Source organism: Taudactylus pleione, unplaced genomic scaffold (assembly GCF_031769625.1).
Source record: "Taudactylus pleione unplaced genomic scaffold, aTauple2 ptg000018l, whole genome shotgun sequence".
In the NCBI taxonomy this organism is placed as follows: Eukaryota; Metazoa; Chordata; class Amphibia; order Anura; family Myobatrachidae; genus Taudactylus; species Taudactylus pleione.
This window is the reverse complement of record NW_028284420.1, coordinates 15,301,113-15,319,095: the sequence shown is the minus strand read 5'-3', so window position 1 is coordinate 15,319,095 and position 17,983 is coordinate 15,301,113. Positions and strand designations below refer to the sequence as shown.

The window sequence follows — 17,983 nt, the reverse complement described above, 5'->3', positions numbered from 1 at the left end:
AGACGCTGCTCGGACGCAGATCAGTCGATTACCGGACTTCAGAGTAACCCTATGCTTGCTCAAAATGGCCGTGGGAACTGAGACGCAGGAGTCATTTTTTGCGTATGGGTTCACAGTCGCAGACAGAGACACATCTTGAAAACAGTCACGACATGCCTGCATTTGAGTTAAAACCCCAGTTGCAGCCAACATACGGTCCCTGCCTGTCAATCACTTTGCGAATAAATAATCACTGCAGACGACATCAGTAATGAAACCTGACAAATACGCGGTGTGACTAATATGCATGTGCAGATTACCGATAATCTCTCAAACTGCGTAAACATCTCTGAATCAGGCCTTGTACGTTGCCCTTTCTTTAATATCTTCTATGAACAATATTTATACTCATATTACTTGGCGATGACTCCATATTCACATAAAGAACTATTGGGGAGATGTATCAAGCCTTCTAACGAGTGGAGAAGTGAAGAAGTTACCCATAGCAACCAATCAGCTTCTACCTATAATTTTATGTAATATACTTGATAAATGCTGCCTCAAAGCTGATTGGTTGCTATGGGCAACTTCTCAACCTTTTAGATTTGATTCATCTCCTATGGGTCTCACCTCTCTTAAACCACAACACCGGTAACTAATATTACAGAATCTTTGAATTGTATCAACACCATACTACAAAGTAACACCTTGTACTCTTTCTGCACTTATCAAAAGCTAGAAAGCACGACTGCACCTAGCAACAGCTTCTCTTATACTCCTTTCAGATATAAGACCCAAGAAATATCCCAGGTTTCATTCCGATACTGGTACAGAGCAGGGTCGTGGACCTGGGACTTCGACCCAGGTCATTTCTAATCACATAAAGCAAAAACCCAAGTCGATGCATGTTCATGGCAAAAAACCTGGGTTTTTGCTGTATGTGTGAAAGTGGTAATAGTAATCGAACAAAACTTTCACACGTTAAGAGACATACATTATATCACTTACAGTGTGTGATGTACAGAGACAGAGTACATTACAAATTAGTTACCTATGTTGTGATTTAAGAGAGATTGAGACCCAATGGCTTTTTATGTGGATCTAGAGTGATCACCAATTAATATAAATATTGATAATAGAGTTGATTTAAGGAAAGAGACACACCAGTGTTCTCCCCAGAAATTTTTTCCAGCTGGGTGGCATCCAAAAGTAGCCGGCTGGGGGCCTTTGTAATTATGCGCGCGCCGGGAAAAGGGGTATCTCCTTTACCAATCCAGCCCGACAGGTCTCAGGCTGCTCCCCCACTGGCTCTCAGTCAAAAGTGCCCATTATACAGTGTCCCCTGTAGTTTTCCCCTTTATGCATTGCCCCCTGTATTTTATCTTTGCCCTTATGCATTGCCCCCTGGCTGAAGTAGTGCCCCTATGTAGTGCCCCCAGGCTTAAATAGTGCCCCCAGGATTAAATAGTGTCCCTTATGCAGTGCCCCCAGGCTGGCACCTTATGCAGTGCCCCCAGGTTTAATAGTGTCCCTTATGCAGTGCCCCCAGGCTGGCCACTTATGCAGTGCCCCCAGGTTTAATAGTGTCCCTTATGCAGTGCCCCCAGACTTAAATAATGCCCCCAGAATGGTCCTGGCCCCAGCCCAGCACTTAACTTTACTTGCTGGCCGCTCCCGCTGCCTCGATCTAACTAGATCAAGCAGGCGCGCGGGGTAGGCTCCTCACGTCGCGGGTGACGTCATGACGTCACCCGCGCAGTGCATCACTGGGAACACTGGCCTCTGAAGTGATTGGAGGCTTCTTTAGCCTCCGGTCACTTCAGAGACCAGCGTTCCACAGCGGGGAAAAGTGCCAGGCGGCAGGCTGTTTCTGCCGGAAGATGCGCCCGCACACACAGTATTTTCATACTTTGTTTATTGTATATGTTTTTCCTTTTTCGGCGTATACAGTATTTGTCTGTATTATCAATATTTATGTTAGTATTTTGTTGTTAGTAACATATTCTGTGCACCAAGTAATCATTGAATACATTAGTTAGGTTTTTCCGATTAACAAAACCAAAAAAGAGTGTGTCTTCCACAAAATGCTACTTTCTCTTAATTTCTAATATAAGATAATCAGCTAGCCAATCAGAAAGCACCACCAAAGTAAGCATTCAGGACCAAGGTCCCACTCCTCTAATAGGGGTTAGTAGATTAACATTTGCACGTCAGATTTATTTGACTTCTTTTCCTATAAATTGGTCTGAAGTGTCATAGAGATGGGCGAAACGCTATCACTAACATTGCACTATTTCCCTCGCATAAATAGGGGGTAATTCAATTGAACGTGATGTGCTGTGCCCATATCGGCCAAGGGTGGGACGGGCTTCCTCCATCAAATTTTTAAATGAGATGGTAGCTAACAAGCGATGGTTCGCGCATGCACAGTTTGGCAGATTTACACCTGCACAATACCCCAGCCGCATGGCTGGCCAGAGAGGGCAGAGATGGACTGTCACTGGAGAAGGCAGAGAAGGATAGAACAACGCCATCACTCCTCCTCCAGTGACTGCTGGTTTGTGTCACTCACATATATCCCTGGGTATGCAGCCATGTTGCCTACAAACGGGGCACTGACAGAGGCCGCTCTTCCTCTTCTGTCATGATACCCCTCAGACACTGCGCTAACACCACCAAGGTGCGGTGGATATTGCTGCTGCCTGTGTATTGCTATTATGGTACAAGACCTGCTGTCTTCCATGCTGTGGGGAGTTGTAGTTCTAAAGGTATACATGTACGTATGTGAGATATAGTGAGGGACTATGCTTCCCAACATGCCCCTGGTCTCATGGGCACATCACGTCTTTCCCTGCCTCTAACCGACGATGTGAAATCGGACCTTGCTCTTGTTACGGTGGTGGGCAATGTGTGTGGCTGGTAAGCTGTGACCAGTGCTGTGCTACATTATTGGTACCACAATTGCCCATGTCTTCGGGAGCTGCACACAGGTAACTGTGAGAAAACATTAAATCATTACCAAACGATAGAAGCAAATTTTCATCATTGAATGGTAAAAGTACTGTCATTAAAAGAAAAACATTGATGGTCTGTAACCATTTCAATCGGTGTATATCCCTATATCAGCCAGTTACAGGAGGAGTACGAGGGAAAACTTGCAATGCCAGAGGGCGCAATGAACTGTTCCAAAACGGCACATCACGGTCAATTGGAATTACCCCCATAGAGATGTGCAGGAATATGCAATGTTGGCGTAATGTAATTCTGGGTGATGTGCACAGCCCCACATCGGAAACGCACATTGCAGAGAATAGAATTGCCAGTAACAGGCTTGATACTCCGAAGGTGTAGAACAAATGTATAGTGATTTACAAAAAAATAAACACAGGAATTGACTAAATAGTAGAATCCTAATACTATGTAAAATAATGTAAGTGGGATACAATAATCTAAAAGCAGAATACAGAATGAATGTTGACATATTTGTCAACAACCACAGAACAGGAAACCTTGGAGTCATGGTGTCAGATGATATGAAGGTAAGCAAACAGTGGAAAAAGCCATACTTGGTTGTGTTTGAAAATATATTAGAAGCAGAATAAAAGAGGTTATATATTGCCAATTTAGAGCAGGGACGTGCAGTCATGGTAGGCAGAGCCTCCCCTGTCATACTCCTGAGATTTTATATAAAAATTATTAGAATAATACAAAGAAAATACTTATAACTTTTAAACATCTTCTTTGTTTATTGTAATCATTTTTATAATTAACACTCACCAGCTTTGTGGAGCTCCCTGGCACGGTGGGGAGATGAGGCAGCAACAACTCAGCCTCGCTTCTGTATAGTCAGACACTGCTTGCAGAGCTGGGGGCGGGACCACACCACAGGCAGTAAGCTGCACAGAAAGTGAACTGATAGAGGCATGCCTCTGAGTAGGGGGGCATGACTTGATCACTGATGGACACCTTGTATGTGTCATGTGACAAGGAAGTGCACTGCAGTGTTTAGAGATCGGACCTCAGTCAGGGGCAGCAAGAGAAGACACAGTGATGCAGGTAGGAGAATCAATGGACACTGAAGCTTAGTGTGGTGTGGGGAGAGGTACAGTGAGTAAGGGGGAGACACAGGATTCCAGCACTCAGACCCATCTCCAAGTGTGCCTCCCTTGCAATTGACCTCACCACACGTCACTGCTTTAGAGGTCACTGGTAAGATCCCACCTTGAGTACTGTGTACAGTTCTGGTGCTCAATCTCCAAAAAGACAAATAATAGAAGGGCTACTGAATTAGTGCATGGCTACATAAGAAAACATAAAAAAAAAATGCTTTGAGTTTAACATACACAGTTTACAGGAGAGAAGTGACATAGGGGCACCTAAACCACTGAATAAGTGACATAATGGCACTCTTTCAGTGCTTGCGATGGCTAGCAGCACCTGCTTCTAAAGCTGGGTGCACACTACGCGATCCATTGCACAATATATTGTTCCAATGTGGATTGGAACGATATATTGTGCGGATCGCATAGTGTGTATCCGGGCATGTCCGTGGCTCGTTCATCGCATCGTCCCATCTGCTGTGCACGATGCGATGAACCACGCCATGCTGCTAAATGCAACATGGAACTAACTGCACATCGCAGTGTCATCCACTGCATTGTGCAGTGTGTCCGACGGCATGATGTATTGTCAAGGCTACACACATCGTGTAGGGCAGGGGTCTTCAACCTTGGCCCTCCAGCTGCTGTGGAACTACACATCCCAGCATGCACTGCCACCTTTTTGATATAACAGCATGCTAAAACTATGGCAGTGCATGCTGGGATGTGTAGTTCCGCAGCAGCTGGAGGGCCAAGGTTGAAGACCCCTGGTGTAGGGTGTACCCAGCTTAACATGTAGAACCATACAGCACACTTTGAAAATCGTTAGGATGAAGACTAAAAAGGAGCCCTAATGATGAACTATTTTACATAAAGAGTGAAAGATCCATGGTAAAGTCTCCCAGCATTTCTGGTGGGGACTCATACAGGAAAACACTGCAAGAATGCATGGGACAAATGTAGCTATTATTAAGACTTTCAGATCTAACATATTACAAAATTCAGGCATATTCTACTTTTGTGAATTTTCGACAGTACATTTCGGGCATGCGGCTCATTTTAAGCATTAGACTAATAGGTTGTAGTACCCATAAAAATTATTGTAAGGAACGAGAAACACATGTTGTGTTGAGTGCGGAATTATATTGTATTACCAAATAGTAGCAGGTTTTACAGTTATTAAATCAATGACAGTACATTTAATTAATAAAACATAATGAATAAAAAATAAAAAAATGTCTGCAAACCATAAAGGGTTCTGTAAATTATTTGCTAATATAATTTTGTCAACTACATTCACACTGAATATATGTAACAAAAGAAATACAACGATAACATTGCTTATCCTGGCAGACACATTTACAATGAACAAAACACGAGTATCAATTTCATCAATAGGATCTGAGACCTATAAAGTAACATGAAATAACACATTATATACATCAGATGGTAAAAGCTGTGTGCTGGTTCCCATTCTGCTTCACATGCGTCTCCTCTTCGGAGCCAGTATAAAGAGGATCAGAAAATTGTAACTTCCTGTCAGACAATGGTAAAATATAGCTTCTCACTCACCACCCCCTCCCTAATCCACTGATAACGATGAAGACACTCATGCATCTTGTTCTTTTTGTCATCATGGAGGCAAATGCTACCTGAGAGAGATGATGTATTCCACCCGCACTTCCTAGCGTTCTATTGCAAATCCGATACTAAAATATATATATATATATATATATATATATATTATATACACACATCAATATATAGATTTTTGATGATGCATTTTTTATGCTTCTTGTAGCTCGAACTCATGCATCTGTCCACATTCTGCATAGCATGTATGACACATGAGGAATTTATCTCCTCTCCTCCCCTTAGAATAAAGCTGCTGCCATCAGACACCCCCTGCAGATCAGTTACCTTCTGTATAGTTTGCTGGGTGACCTCTCCTTTCCCTCTGGGTCTGGCTGAAGCAAAGGCCACAGACATGATCCCCCTATGCCCCTGTATGTCTGATCTTAGGTGTCAGTCAGCAGTATAAATTATTACAGATATTCTTAATATCTGCACCCTATTACTAGGCAGGGAATTCTTATTCTGTGCAGCAGACAGGGGGTTTGCGGGGGTCAATGAAACAACCTGTTACGCTTTAATCTAATGTATACAGGTGAATATTTCTGTTTTGTATAGAATACTAGTATATAACCTCCATAAAACCTAAATGTAGGTACAGAAGTGTGCTAGTGTGAGCTATTAGTAGATTAGATTGTAGGCTCCCCCTGTACAGAAGTGGTATCTCCTACAAGCCGGGTTTCCTGTCTCAGGCACCGGGTAGTGCAGGTTCCCGGGGGCGGAGTTTAGTAACGCAATTTACGTAGACTAGAGGAGGGAATCGGCCATAAGGTTACGCTACGCCGACGCCCTAAGTAGGCTTCGTGAATTGTCCGCGGATGAGTGCGCTGTTTTCAGTAGGTTTCGGTTTGTGAGCAGTCTGTTCCCGGTTTGAGGATGAGCTACGACAGGGCCATTACCGTCTTCTCCCCGGACGGGCATCTGTTCCAGGTGGAATATGCGCAGGAAGCCGTGAAGAAAGGATCCACAGCGGTAAGAATGGATATAGATACGTCTGCATGCCACTTACTATACGCGGTAGCCGAAAGGATAGAAGGGACTGTGGTGGTGAAAGACGGGACTCATGTGGGGAGGGGGAAGAAGGCCCCTCTGGAGATGGTATAACATAAAGAATCTCCGGTTGTAGAGGGAAAATTGGATACCCCTTGACTGGTGAAACACGAGAATGAAAATCGGGATCCTTGGTTAGGAAAGGGGGAGTCTCGTACCAATCGGGATTCCCTGGGTGGAAAAAAAAAGAAATGCTCCAATATCATAAAAATCGGGCATACTGGATGACAAAGAGGGTTCCGATGGGTGGAGACATGAAAGGGTGATTGGAGATTGGCTGGTAATGTAGATAAATGGGGGCTTTATATTTTGGTTAATATTGCTATATGAAGGCACAGTGTGGAATATTTTAATATATATATACAGTCAGGTGCACAAATATTGGGACATTGACAGAATTTTCATATTTTGGCCTCTATTCACCACCACAATTGCTTGGAAATGAAACAAACAAGATGTGATTTAGCTGCAGACTTTCAGATTTAATTTGAGGGTAATTACATCCAAATCAGGTGAACGGTGTAGGAATTACAACGGTTTCTATATGTGCCTCCCACTTTTTAAGGGGCCAAAAGTAATGGGACAAACTAAACAATCCTAAATCTAACTTTCACTTTTTAATACTTTGTTGCAAATCCTTTGCAGGCAATTACAGCCTGAAGTCTGAAACGCATAGACATCACCAGACGCTGGGTTTCATCCCTGGTGATGCTCTGCCAGGCCTCTACTACAAATGTCTTCAGTTCCTGCTTGTTCTTGGGGCATTTTCCCTTCAGTTTTGTCTTCATCAAGTGAAATGCATGCTCAATCGGATTCAGGTCAGGGGATTGACTTGGCCATTGCATAACATTCCACTTTTTCGCCTTAAAAAACTCTTTGGTTGCTTTTGCAGTATGCTTCGGGTCATTGTCCATCTGCACTGTGAAGCGCCGTCCAATGAGTTCTGAAGCATTTGACTGAATATGAGCATATAATATTGCCCGAAACCATTCAGAATTCATTCTGCTGCTTTTGTCAGCAGTCACACCATCAATAAATACAAGGGAACCAGTTCCATTGGCAGCCATACATGCCCACGCCATGACACTACCACCACCATGCTTCACTGATGAGGTGGTATGTTTTGGAGCAGTTACTTTCCTTCTCCATACTCTTCTCTTCCCATCACTCTGGTACAAGTTGAACTGTCTCATCTGTCCATAGGATGTTGTTCCAGAACTGTAATGGCTTTTTTAGATGTTGTTTGGCAATCTGGTCTTCCTGTTTTTGTGGCTCACCAATGGTTTACATCTTGTGGTGAACCCTCTATATTCACTCTTGTGAAGTCTTCTCTTGATTGTTGACTTTGACACATATACACCTACCTCCTGGAGAGTGTTCTTGATTTGGCCAACTGTTGTGAAGGGGTTTTTCTTCACCAGGGAAATAATTATTTTGTCATCCACCACAGTTGTTTTCCGTGGTCTTCTGGGTCTTTTGGTGTTGCTGAGCTCTCCGGTGTGTTCTTTCTTTTTAAGAATGTTCCAAACAGTTGATTTGGCCACACCTAATGTTTTTGCTATCTCTCTGATGGGTTTGTTTTGATTTTTCAGCCTAATGATGGCTTGCTTCACTGATAGTGACAGCTCTTTGGATCTCATATTGAGAGTCGACAGCAACTGATTCAAATGCAAATGTCACACCTAGAATCAACTCCAGACCTTTTACCTGCTTAATTGATAATGAAATAATGAGGGAATAGCCCACACCTGTCCATGAAATAGCTTTTGAGTTGATAGTCCCATTACTTTTGGCCCCTTAAAAAGTGGGAGGCACATATAGAAACCGTTGTAATTCCTACACCGTTCACCTGATTTGGATGTAATTACCCTCAAATGAAATCTGAAAGTCTGCATTTAAAGCACATCTTGTTTGTTTCATTTCAAAGCCATTGTGGTGGTGAATAGAGGCCAAAATATGAAAATTCCGTCAATGTCCCAATATTTATGCACCTGACTATGTGTGTGGGTGTATATTAAATATATATATAAATATATATATACACACAATGTAGCAAAAATATGTAATTTATGATGTTTGCTCCTTATGCTGGGCATACACTGCCAGATAAAATGTCTGTCAGACCGACAGACATTTTATCTGGCAGGCTGCCAGCCGCAGATGTCCTCGGCATACACTGTGAGAGAAATCTCACAGTGTATAGCCCGACATCCGCGCTCCGCCCCCGGGGGAGGAGACATTTCCCTGTTCCTTCCTTAGGAAGGAACGCAGGAAATGTCTGTCTGTCGGCTGCGCTGGGCATACACTGCCCGATGCGGCCGACAGTTTACCAGGTAATATCGCATCGGATGGGCATGCTGGACAATTCAGCATGCCCGACCGAGCAATATTTAACCCTCGGTCGCCCCCCCCCACGCTTCAATTATCGCGGCGATCCGCGGATATCGGGCGGATCGTCCCGATAATTGTAGCGTGTATGGCCAGCATTAGCATTTACTTTCTGCTCCTATCAGGATTTGCTGGAGTGTTCCTGCTATCTCATACTGAATAAGGTTAATCATGGGGTAGAGTTACTAAGCGGTGGTTTTTTACCCTGACATATTAGAATGTCTATATAATAAATGCAAAACCAGGTGTGTTTTGTGCTGAATAGTATTGCTGTCTTATATCTTTGGGTCAAAACCACAGAGAATCCAAGCCACTGCTTAATAAAAATAAAGCCAGCCCCTGGAGTGCATCAGCATATTTATATTGCAAGTCATTTTGGGCCTTTAATGTAGGGTAACATAGGGTCCACCTGTAGTTGTCTGCATACAAAAGTTTCCTCTGTGTTAACCGAAGACCACAGCAAGTCAGGCACTTCATATTATGCAAGAACACAATATGTGCCCACTGAGAATATTGTTGTTTGCAGTTAATAAAAGTGTCTTGTTCTGTCTGTATTAGGTTGGGGTACGAGGAAAGGAAATTGTGGTCCTTGGAGTTGAGAAGAAATCTGTAGCCAAACTCCAGGATGAGAGGACGGTGCGGAAGATCTGTGCGCTAGATGAGAATGTTTTTATGGCTTTTGCTGGTATGAACATGTTTGGGTGATGGGGTTACAGTATATACACCAAAGGCTTACCAGAAATCAATACTAATTGTTATTAAGTCATCTCATGTACTTATTTGACCAGCACTGCCCTCAACCTCATTCTTTTACATAAGCGGTTATAATTCCTCCTCATTTACCTTTTACATGGATAAATGGGCGGACATGAACAGGCTTCTTAATCAACCTCCTTTATTTTATGTAATAGATTAATTACAATCCATTTAGACTTAATTATTGCTGCCTACACACATTTTAGAGGGATGTTCTCAAAAGCTGTACATCTAATATCCTCATGTATTTGCAGGATAGGAGAGTGTATAGGAAACCAAAAAGTGCTTGTTGAATTTTCTCCATACAAATGACTATAGACTTGATCACAAATGCAGCCATACTCACAGTTGTCTCTTTAAGGAGTTGTTTACTTTTGGACAGTCCTCTTAGTATGATTTGCCCTCCTGTGCACAAACGCAACCACCTCTGTTCCAGGTCTCACAGCCGATGCTCGAATTGTTATAAACCGCGCACGTGTAGAATGTCAGAGCCACCGCCTTACAGTAGAAGACCCGGTGACAGTGGAATACATTACAAGATATATTGCTAGTCTAAAACAGGTGAGTCCGTTAACAGCGCATTGAAATAAACACCAAACCTAAATGCAAACTACTTTTAAACTGAATTCCAGCAAGCAGCATTCACAGACATGTAAAAGTTTCTGGAAGTATTGATTACATACTATAGGTTGCTGTAAGTGAGGTTACACACGGCATCTTTAGTATACAGTACATTTTACTATGTAAAGGAAAAAAATGCATTCTCCTCTCCTTATCTGCATTATAGTAGTGCATTAAATTCTGACGTAATCTTGAAGCTAATTGAATATCTCTGCTAGATGTACTGTAGTCGTATTTTTAGAGTGTATATATACATAACTTGTTTGTCATGTGGCATAATGAGGCATATATTATCATTTAGCTACCTGAACTGCTTTGCATGTCATGGTACCAAAATCATAATCTGACTAATGGGAACAAGTATTTGTGGCATAGGTGAGGCTACTGGTCATTTATTAGCACCAAAATATGCAAGAGCGCAACACAGTTCTATTTGCATGAATGTGTCTAATTTACCTGTTAACACAAATGAGCGCAACTCAGTGGTGGATTTAACCCAAACCCCCCAGTAAAATTTGCCACCTCAGGGAGCCAGCTGCAGTCTGTGACTGACTGGCTACACTGACTGGCAGTGGATTCCCATTGGAATCGCAACCTTCCAGTCACATAGAGGACAGGCAGTCCCAGGGGAGGTGTCTTCTCCCACAGGGACTACCAGTCCGGGCTGAGATAAGCAGCTTCCCAAAGGAAGCACGCTCTCGGCTTATCGGATAGCCCTTCCCGCTTCTAGGTATTGCGTCCTATGCAGTCCCTAGAAGCCGGTGCTCTGCGCATGCCAGATCTATTGCGCAGGCGTCGGGATTCGGGACTACAGTGTCTGAGTCCTCCTTTCCTCCAACTGGCAGCAGTTGCCCCCCTCATCTAAGAGGGTGGGAGCTGCTGGCGCAACTTCATTCTGAACTTTTAAATTGGTACTCGTGACAGTGCTCTTCATACTTTTGGTATGTGTGGCTTGCTGGAAATGCTTATGATGGAACGTGTTATAAAGGACAACATCCTAACACTATAGGACCACTCCTTCATTAATTTTTTCCTGTCACTTTTTCTCCTAATGTACTCCTAAATTTAAATTGTCTTAAATTAAACATGAGTCGTTACATCAGATATTACTTTCACATGTCACGACTCTTAATAAATTGGTTGACATGTGCTTAGAAATGAATTTTCCTATATAAAGTGTGCCTGGAATGGGCAAAAGACCTACTGAAAGTATAGCAATTTCCTACCCAACCATCTTTGAGGATTGGTTAAAATCCAGTCCTTTCGCTCACCAATTAACACAATTTACAAACACTTAGCCCACAGCTAGGCCTCATCATTACCTTGGCCCTGCAAAACCATGTGCTGCCTCATTAAAGAAAAAAGTGCTCTAGGCCATTAGTGCTGTAAATTAACCTTATAGACATTATGGAAAATGACTGCTTGAATACATGGGATAAAAGTGGTTAAATCGCAAAGATGCCACCCAAAAACACTCTTAATTCAGAATGTTTAGACTTGGAAATTTGAGGACCAAACAGTACTTCAGTGTTGGAGACTTGTAAGGTTAGTGATTTAATGTGTCTGCTTCTTGCTCATTATACATTGAGCGCAACTTTTGTTTCCTCTAGCGTTACACTCAGAGCAATGGACGTCGGCCTTTTGGAATATCTGCATTGATTGTGGGGTTTGACTTTGATGGAACTCCCCGTCTCTACCAGACAGATCCTTCAGGCACTTACCATGCATGGAAAGTAAGTCTGACATCCACTAACTGAATCTTGTATCCAGGTGAACTTTATAGACCATAACGATCTCCTGTTACCCCACAGGCAAATGCTATCGGCAGAGGAGCCAAGTCTGTGCGTGAGTTCCTGGAAAAACACTACACTGATGAGGCCATCGAGACTGATGATTTGACCATTAAACTGGTCATTAAGGCTCTGCTTGAAGTGAGTACCATTACTAAAATATAGTACAGTATATCTAACAATAGCTCCACTCACTCAAATTATACTCTTAAGAGTCTAATTAGGAAGGAAATCATTGCAAGGTATCACGGCCCAATGATCTGTTAATCTGTTTAGAATATCTATTCCACTTTCTCAGCTGGTTATTATGAAACAACCTTTGTGAAGCAGTCTACAGTGGTTTATTGTAATATCATCATAATTTCATGTGGTATGGTTTTATTGTAGCTTATTGTGTGTAACATGTGCTGATTCTTTATCATTTTATATTCTAGGTGGTTCAGTCCGGTGGAAAAAACATTGAATTAGCAGTCATGAGGCGAGACCAGCCTCTGAAGGTAAGAACGGAGTCGCACCTATAGAGTGGAAATTACCCTTCCTGTTAAATACTAAGTTTATAGTGTGCATATTTCTTTCATTGCAGATATTGAGCCCAGATGAGATTGAAAGGTACGTTGCAGATATTGAAAAGGAGAAAGAAGAGAATGAGAAGAAGAAACAGAAGAAGACTTAATTTATTCTGCGAGAAAATCTGTGGGGAGTAATTCTGTAATAAATCTTTTTCTTTGCTAAATTTCAGTAAGTGATTTGTCTCATCTCCAGCTTGTTGTATAGAACAGTGGAAGCTGACTGGTGTCTGGAAAGCTGATTTTGGTGTAAATGGGATATACGCACTAACATGAGTCACTCAGCAATCGAGGAAGCTAGTATGTGTTATGGGTTATTAAATCTTGTTTGTTTAAAGAAATAGATTTGACATTTGTACAAAAAATCTCAAGCAAAACATGTTAAACAGAAAGTAGGATAGACAGGAGCATGGAGTCACATCTTACAAGGCAAGGAGGAGTATGCAGTGTCAGGAGCAATGCCAACATGAAAATATTAAAGGGAAGTGGCTTGATGGCAGCTGGGAGCAGAGCAGTATATTAAAGCAACACAGGCAGTACAATGAAAGGGAAATGACAAGAAATATTGTACAAGATAAAAGTATTTTAGAATAAAGCAACATTGATCTACATTGCTGTCATGTTGAGTAGATATAGGGGTCAATCCAATTAGGTGCGAGTTTGTTTCATAAAACTCTCAAACATCACACAAATTCGCACTCCTGAGAAATGCAGGAACCAATTAGAAATGTCTACTTGGGGTAATCGCTGTGAGTGTTTTTTATAACAAAATGTAACCTGGGAGAAGTTCATGAAATGTGGGAAGTCCATCCCATCCCAAAAATGTGAAAATTTTGTTAGCAGAATCACAAAGAAGGCTGGTACTGGGCAACAGGAAAGTGAGGTTTTTAAATAATAATAATCTTTTTTTTCCCTTTATATTGCAAACTAATTAAACAAAAAAATGAAATGCCAATTTTTCATTAAAAAATACTTTATATTTGGGGTGCTTAAATCACAAAAAAGTGGATTTGGTGGTAATTTGAGGCCTTTTTTTTTTTTTTATTTAACACCCAAAAATGACATTGGTCCTGTTACGCTAATTGAGAACTTCCAAATGACTAATCATTATGGGGGTGTCCAAGGGGTTCTGCAGTGTGTTCCAACATGTTTACCTTTAAAATAAAGATCTTCCCTACCTTTTCACACCCTTAGGGGTCTGTGGACAAAAAAAGGGAATTTTATCTGGAAAAGCAATGAGTTTCGAATTGGATTGCAACTTCAATTTGCAGTGCCAGTTTGCAGTGAAAATAGCTTGCACCTAATTGGATTGACCCCATGGTGATAAGCAACACTCAGGCCTCAAAAAAAAGTGCCATTCGGAGCATACTGTCAGTTAGAACTGGACCATAATATAAATGCCTGCAGTATCTCATTGTGGAAAACAGAGATTATCTGCAGAGATATAACATCAAAACAGTCGAAAAAGGACTGACTAACCTCTGCCCCCGAAGGATCTACGAGTAGCCTGAACACCCGCCAGCAGATGAAGCTGACAAATATCCATCACTGTGCCACCATAACCAAAGTAAGTATCGGGACTATAAAACCAGACTAAACAATATAAATAGAATCCCTATGATAAATTCCCCATACCCTGTATACCATTCCCCAGCTGCGGAACACTTAGATAACAACCATATACATTTCCCTATATGCCCAAGATACCATCCATCCTTTATACAAAACCAAATTATGGCATATCTTACTAACTGGAAACACTGCATCCTCCCGAACCCAAGACCTAAAATTATAAACCAGCTGGTAGGAGATATCATCCTATAGATTACCTAAAGTGAGGTGTTCTCCAGCAATAAAACACATCGGTGTAAACCGAGATAAACATTAAATAATCAAGAGAGTAATGTGGATGAGTAGTAACAGCAAACTGTACCATCTTGGTAAATAGAACCATGGAAGAAATAGGTGAGAAATAAGATTAATTGAAATCATGCAGTCCAGGTATGCGCACATGTTCGGCCAAGCTCACTAGAGGCATAAAACCAAAGCAGTAATTAGAAACAAATCATTCTAGGCCTGCACGCAAAACCAGACAACTTGATCACCCAAACACAGGAGACCCAAGAAGATAGTGAAATTATGTTCTTTCCACTTCTGGATTATGGCCTCAACAGTGCTCACTGGAACATTCAGAGGTTTAGAAATCCTTCTGTAACCAATGCCATCAGTATGTTTTGCAACAATAAGGTTGCAAAGGTCTTGAGAGAGCTCTTTGCTCTTACCCATCATGAGATGTTTCTTGTGTGACACCTTGGTAATGACACCTTATTATAGGCCATCAGTTGGGACTTAACCATCTCATATTAATTTGCACTGACCAGGGGAAGGATTGCTTTCTAATTACTGATAGATTTCAGCTATCCGTGCCTTTTTGCACCTCCCTTTCTTCGTTTTCAATACTTTTTCCCTGTGTCATTTCACATTATTACACATAACTTAATTTATGGACATCTATGGTTTGATTTCTTGGCATGTGTGGATTGCATGGGTTGTTGCTGACATTTGGTGAAAATTTCAATACAGTACCCCCATTACAAATATATTTACTGAGAAAAATGTTGATGTGTTCAATACTTATTTTCTACTTCAGGGTCCACAGGGATACCAGCGTCCCTGGGGTCAATAATCAGTCAGGTGAGGCCAGCATTCCCTGTTTAAGCAGCCCCTCCCCCCAGCTCAGGGCGCAATTCCACAGAGGTCTAAACCACTCTGAGCTGCATTTCCTCTCCGGCCACGCCCCCTCAGATCTCCGGCGGCCATCTTCTCCAGCTCAGACACAGCTCAGTCTGGGTCCCCCTACATACCTCTCCATGGAGCCAGGTTATGTAGCGCTATTGCCTACCAGACATTACAGTATTTAGTGCCAATTGTGCAGTTATTTTTCTGCATTGTATGCGATCTGCTAGCGTTGTGTGTCTGTTTGATATTTTCTATACTGTCAAACTTTGCCTATCACTTTCTTTCTCTCTGGGTCCCCTTTAATACCGGTATATTCAGGGACCATATATACTTAATTTCTCACTGGAGTTATCACATACTGGGGCAGTTGCACTACACATAGTGCTACAGTTCTACAACTCTATACAGGCTTGAACTAGCTATTTACCTTACTTCTCCCCTTGTGTTAAAACACAGGGGTGATATTCTGCCTCATACTGTTGTGCTGTTTTACTCTGCAATATGTCTAACTCAGGCAAGGGTAATGCTGCTGCACCCATATTACTGTCATGTGCAGCAGGATTGAATGAAGATTTAATCCAAGAGGAACTTTGTGCCATTTTTTATAACAAACCTGGCCCATCAGCTCCCCCCAGCTCCTATCCAGGAGCCCCCACGGGCTTCCTTTACACAGGTGCTAAATTCACTTGTAGACTGCCTAACTGTCCTGCAGTAACTCCTTCTTTGGTGTTGCCACAGCATTTACAGGCTGTAATTCCCCCTATGGGGTTGCCACAACAGGTACAGGCTATACAAGTACCTCCTCTGCCCACTACCCTAGAAATGATGGTATCCATGGCTGTTAAAAATCTATTACAGGGTGAGAAATCACTACCTAGTAAACCATAAACGTCCTCTGGTTTCCTCTCAGTCCACACTCCTTTCAGATTCTGAGGCTTCCTCTGACGAGGCGGATTTGTCGAATACTGAATCTCCCTCAGGGGAAGAGGATCTACAGGCAAAGATTCCTATCCATGCCCTAGTTCTAGCGGTTAGAGATATACTTCACATAGAAGATGATGAACCCCCTCCAAAGTCTAAACTCAGATGAGCTAGTTGAACATGTGATGGCTGCCTGGCAGACACCCGGTAAAAGGTTTCAGCCGCATAAGAGACTCACTTATTGTTATCCCTATTCAGCTGATCATTGTACGAAGTGGGAGACTCCCCCCGACTGTGGACTGTCGTATATCATGCAGTTGATCAAAAGTTCTACCTTGCCTATTCCATCTGCTTCCTCGCTGAAGGATCCCACAGAGAAAAAAGGTAGAAGCTGGTGTAAAATTTATGTATTCCCTTTCAGGAGCCTTTGCTCGCCCATCCATGGCTATTGCTTGGGTGGCCAAGGCAAGTGAAGGCTGGACAGATGCCCTCGAGGAGCTCCTCCCCGACGACGCACCTCAGGACACGATTTCTCTTGTGGCTCACATTAGGGATGCAGCCTCCTACATAGGGGATGCTGCGCTGGACGTAAGTCTTTTAACCTTCAGAGTATCGTCAGTGTCTGTCCGTCGCTCTCTGTGCTTACGGTCCTGGACGGCGGATGCAGACTCTAAAAAGGCCTTGGAATCGCTCCCTTACAATGGGGACATTCTTTTTGGCCCTGACTTGGACAAGATTGTCACTTTGGTGGTCTCTAAGACTACTTTTCTGCTTCAGCTATTAAACGGACAATGTCCTTTTAGAGGGTTTCGCCCCCAAGGCAAACCTAGGGGCCAAGTCCTTTCCTGGACAGCAGGCTTCCTCTACGTCAGCCAAACCTAGGCCCAAGCCAGCCTTGGCCACCTGCCGTCCTGCTGCAAAATCAGAGGAGAAACAGTCCCCCTGACGGGGCAGGCCTCCCTCTGGGGGATCCCAGGGTAGTGGGCCGACTTCTCTTTGCCCAGCGCTGGAGTCAAGACGCTTGGGTACAGGAAGTGGTCTCTTACGGTTACGCCCCTTCTTTCCTAATACAACCACCCCACCTATTTTTCCACACGGACCCTTCCTCGGAGCCAGTCAAAACCCTGCTTATACAACAGGCTATTCAGTCATTACTGCAGGAGGGTGTGATCGTTCCGGTCCCTCTATCTCAGAGAGGGACAGATTATTACTCCAACTTGTTTCTGGTTCAGAAGCCAAATGGGGCTTACCGTCCTATTCTCAACCTCAAATCCCTGAACAAATTCATCAGGGTGCCCAGATTTCGGATAGAAACCCTGGTACTAGCTATGGAACCGAGAGACTTTATGGTGTCACTGGACATTCAGGACGCTTACACACATATACTTATAGTGCCTTCTCACCAAAAATGCATCAGGTTTGCTGTTCAACAGCAACATTA

The 17,983-nt window shown here is 42.8% G+C and overlaps 2 protein-coding genes across 3 annotated transcripts in view; one reads left to right on the top strand and one right to left on the bottom strand.

The window, feature by feature from the left end:
• SS18L1 (SS18L1 subunit of BAF chromatin remodeling complex) overlaps nucleotides 1-6,151 on the bottom strand; it is a 43,376-nt gene extending 37,225 nt beyond the window's left edge. For both annotated transcript variants that reach the window (XM_088442682.1, XM_088442690.1), the window contains exon 1: nucleotides 6,000-6,151. In XM_088442682.1, coding sequence (XP_088298808.1) covers nucleotides 6,000-6,068 — 69 coding nt within the window. In that variant the 5' untranslated portion in view covers nucleotides 6,069-6,151. The remainder of the gene's footprint in view (nucleotides 1-5,999) is intronic.
• A 318-nt stretch (nucleotides 6,152-6,469) lies between these two features.
• PSMA7 (proteasome 20S subunit alpha 7) lies at nucleotides 6,470-13,049 on the top strand. The gene is made up of 7 exons (XM_088442712.1): nucleotides 6,470-6,683; nucleotides 9,708-9,834; nucleotides 10,342-10,466; nucleotides 12,137-12,259; nucleotides 12,338-12,457; nucleotides 12,751-12,813; nucleotides 12,900-13,049. The coding sequence occupies exons 1-7, from the start codon at nucleotides 6,588-6,590 to the stop codon at nucleotides 12,987-12,989; spliced, it is 744 nt and encodes a 247-aa protein (XP_088298838.1). The 5' UTR covers nucleotides 6,470-6,587; the 3' UTR covers nucleotides 12,990-13,049.
• Nucleotides 13,050-17,983: the final 4,934 nt, after the last annotated feature.

Coding starts and splice junctions, on each gene's coding strand:
- PSMA7 (XM_088442712.1), top strand. CDS start 6,588: ATGAGCTACGACAGGGCCATTACCGTCTTCTCCCCGGACGGGCATCTG. Junction 10,467..12,136: donor ATATTGCTAGTCTAAAACAG/GTGAGTCCGTTA, acceptor TGTTTCCTCTAG/CGTTACACTCAGAGCAATGG. Junction 12,260..12,337: donor GCACTTACCATGCATGGAAA/GTAAGTCTGACA, acceptor GTTACCCCACAG/GCAAATGCTATCGGCAGAGG.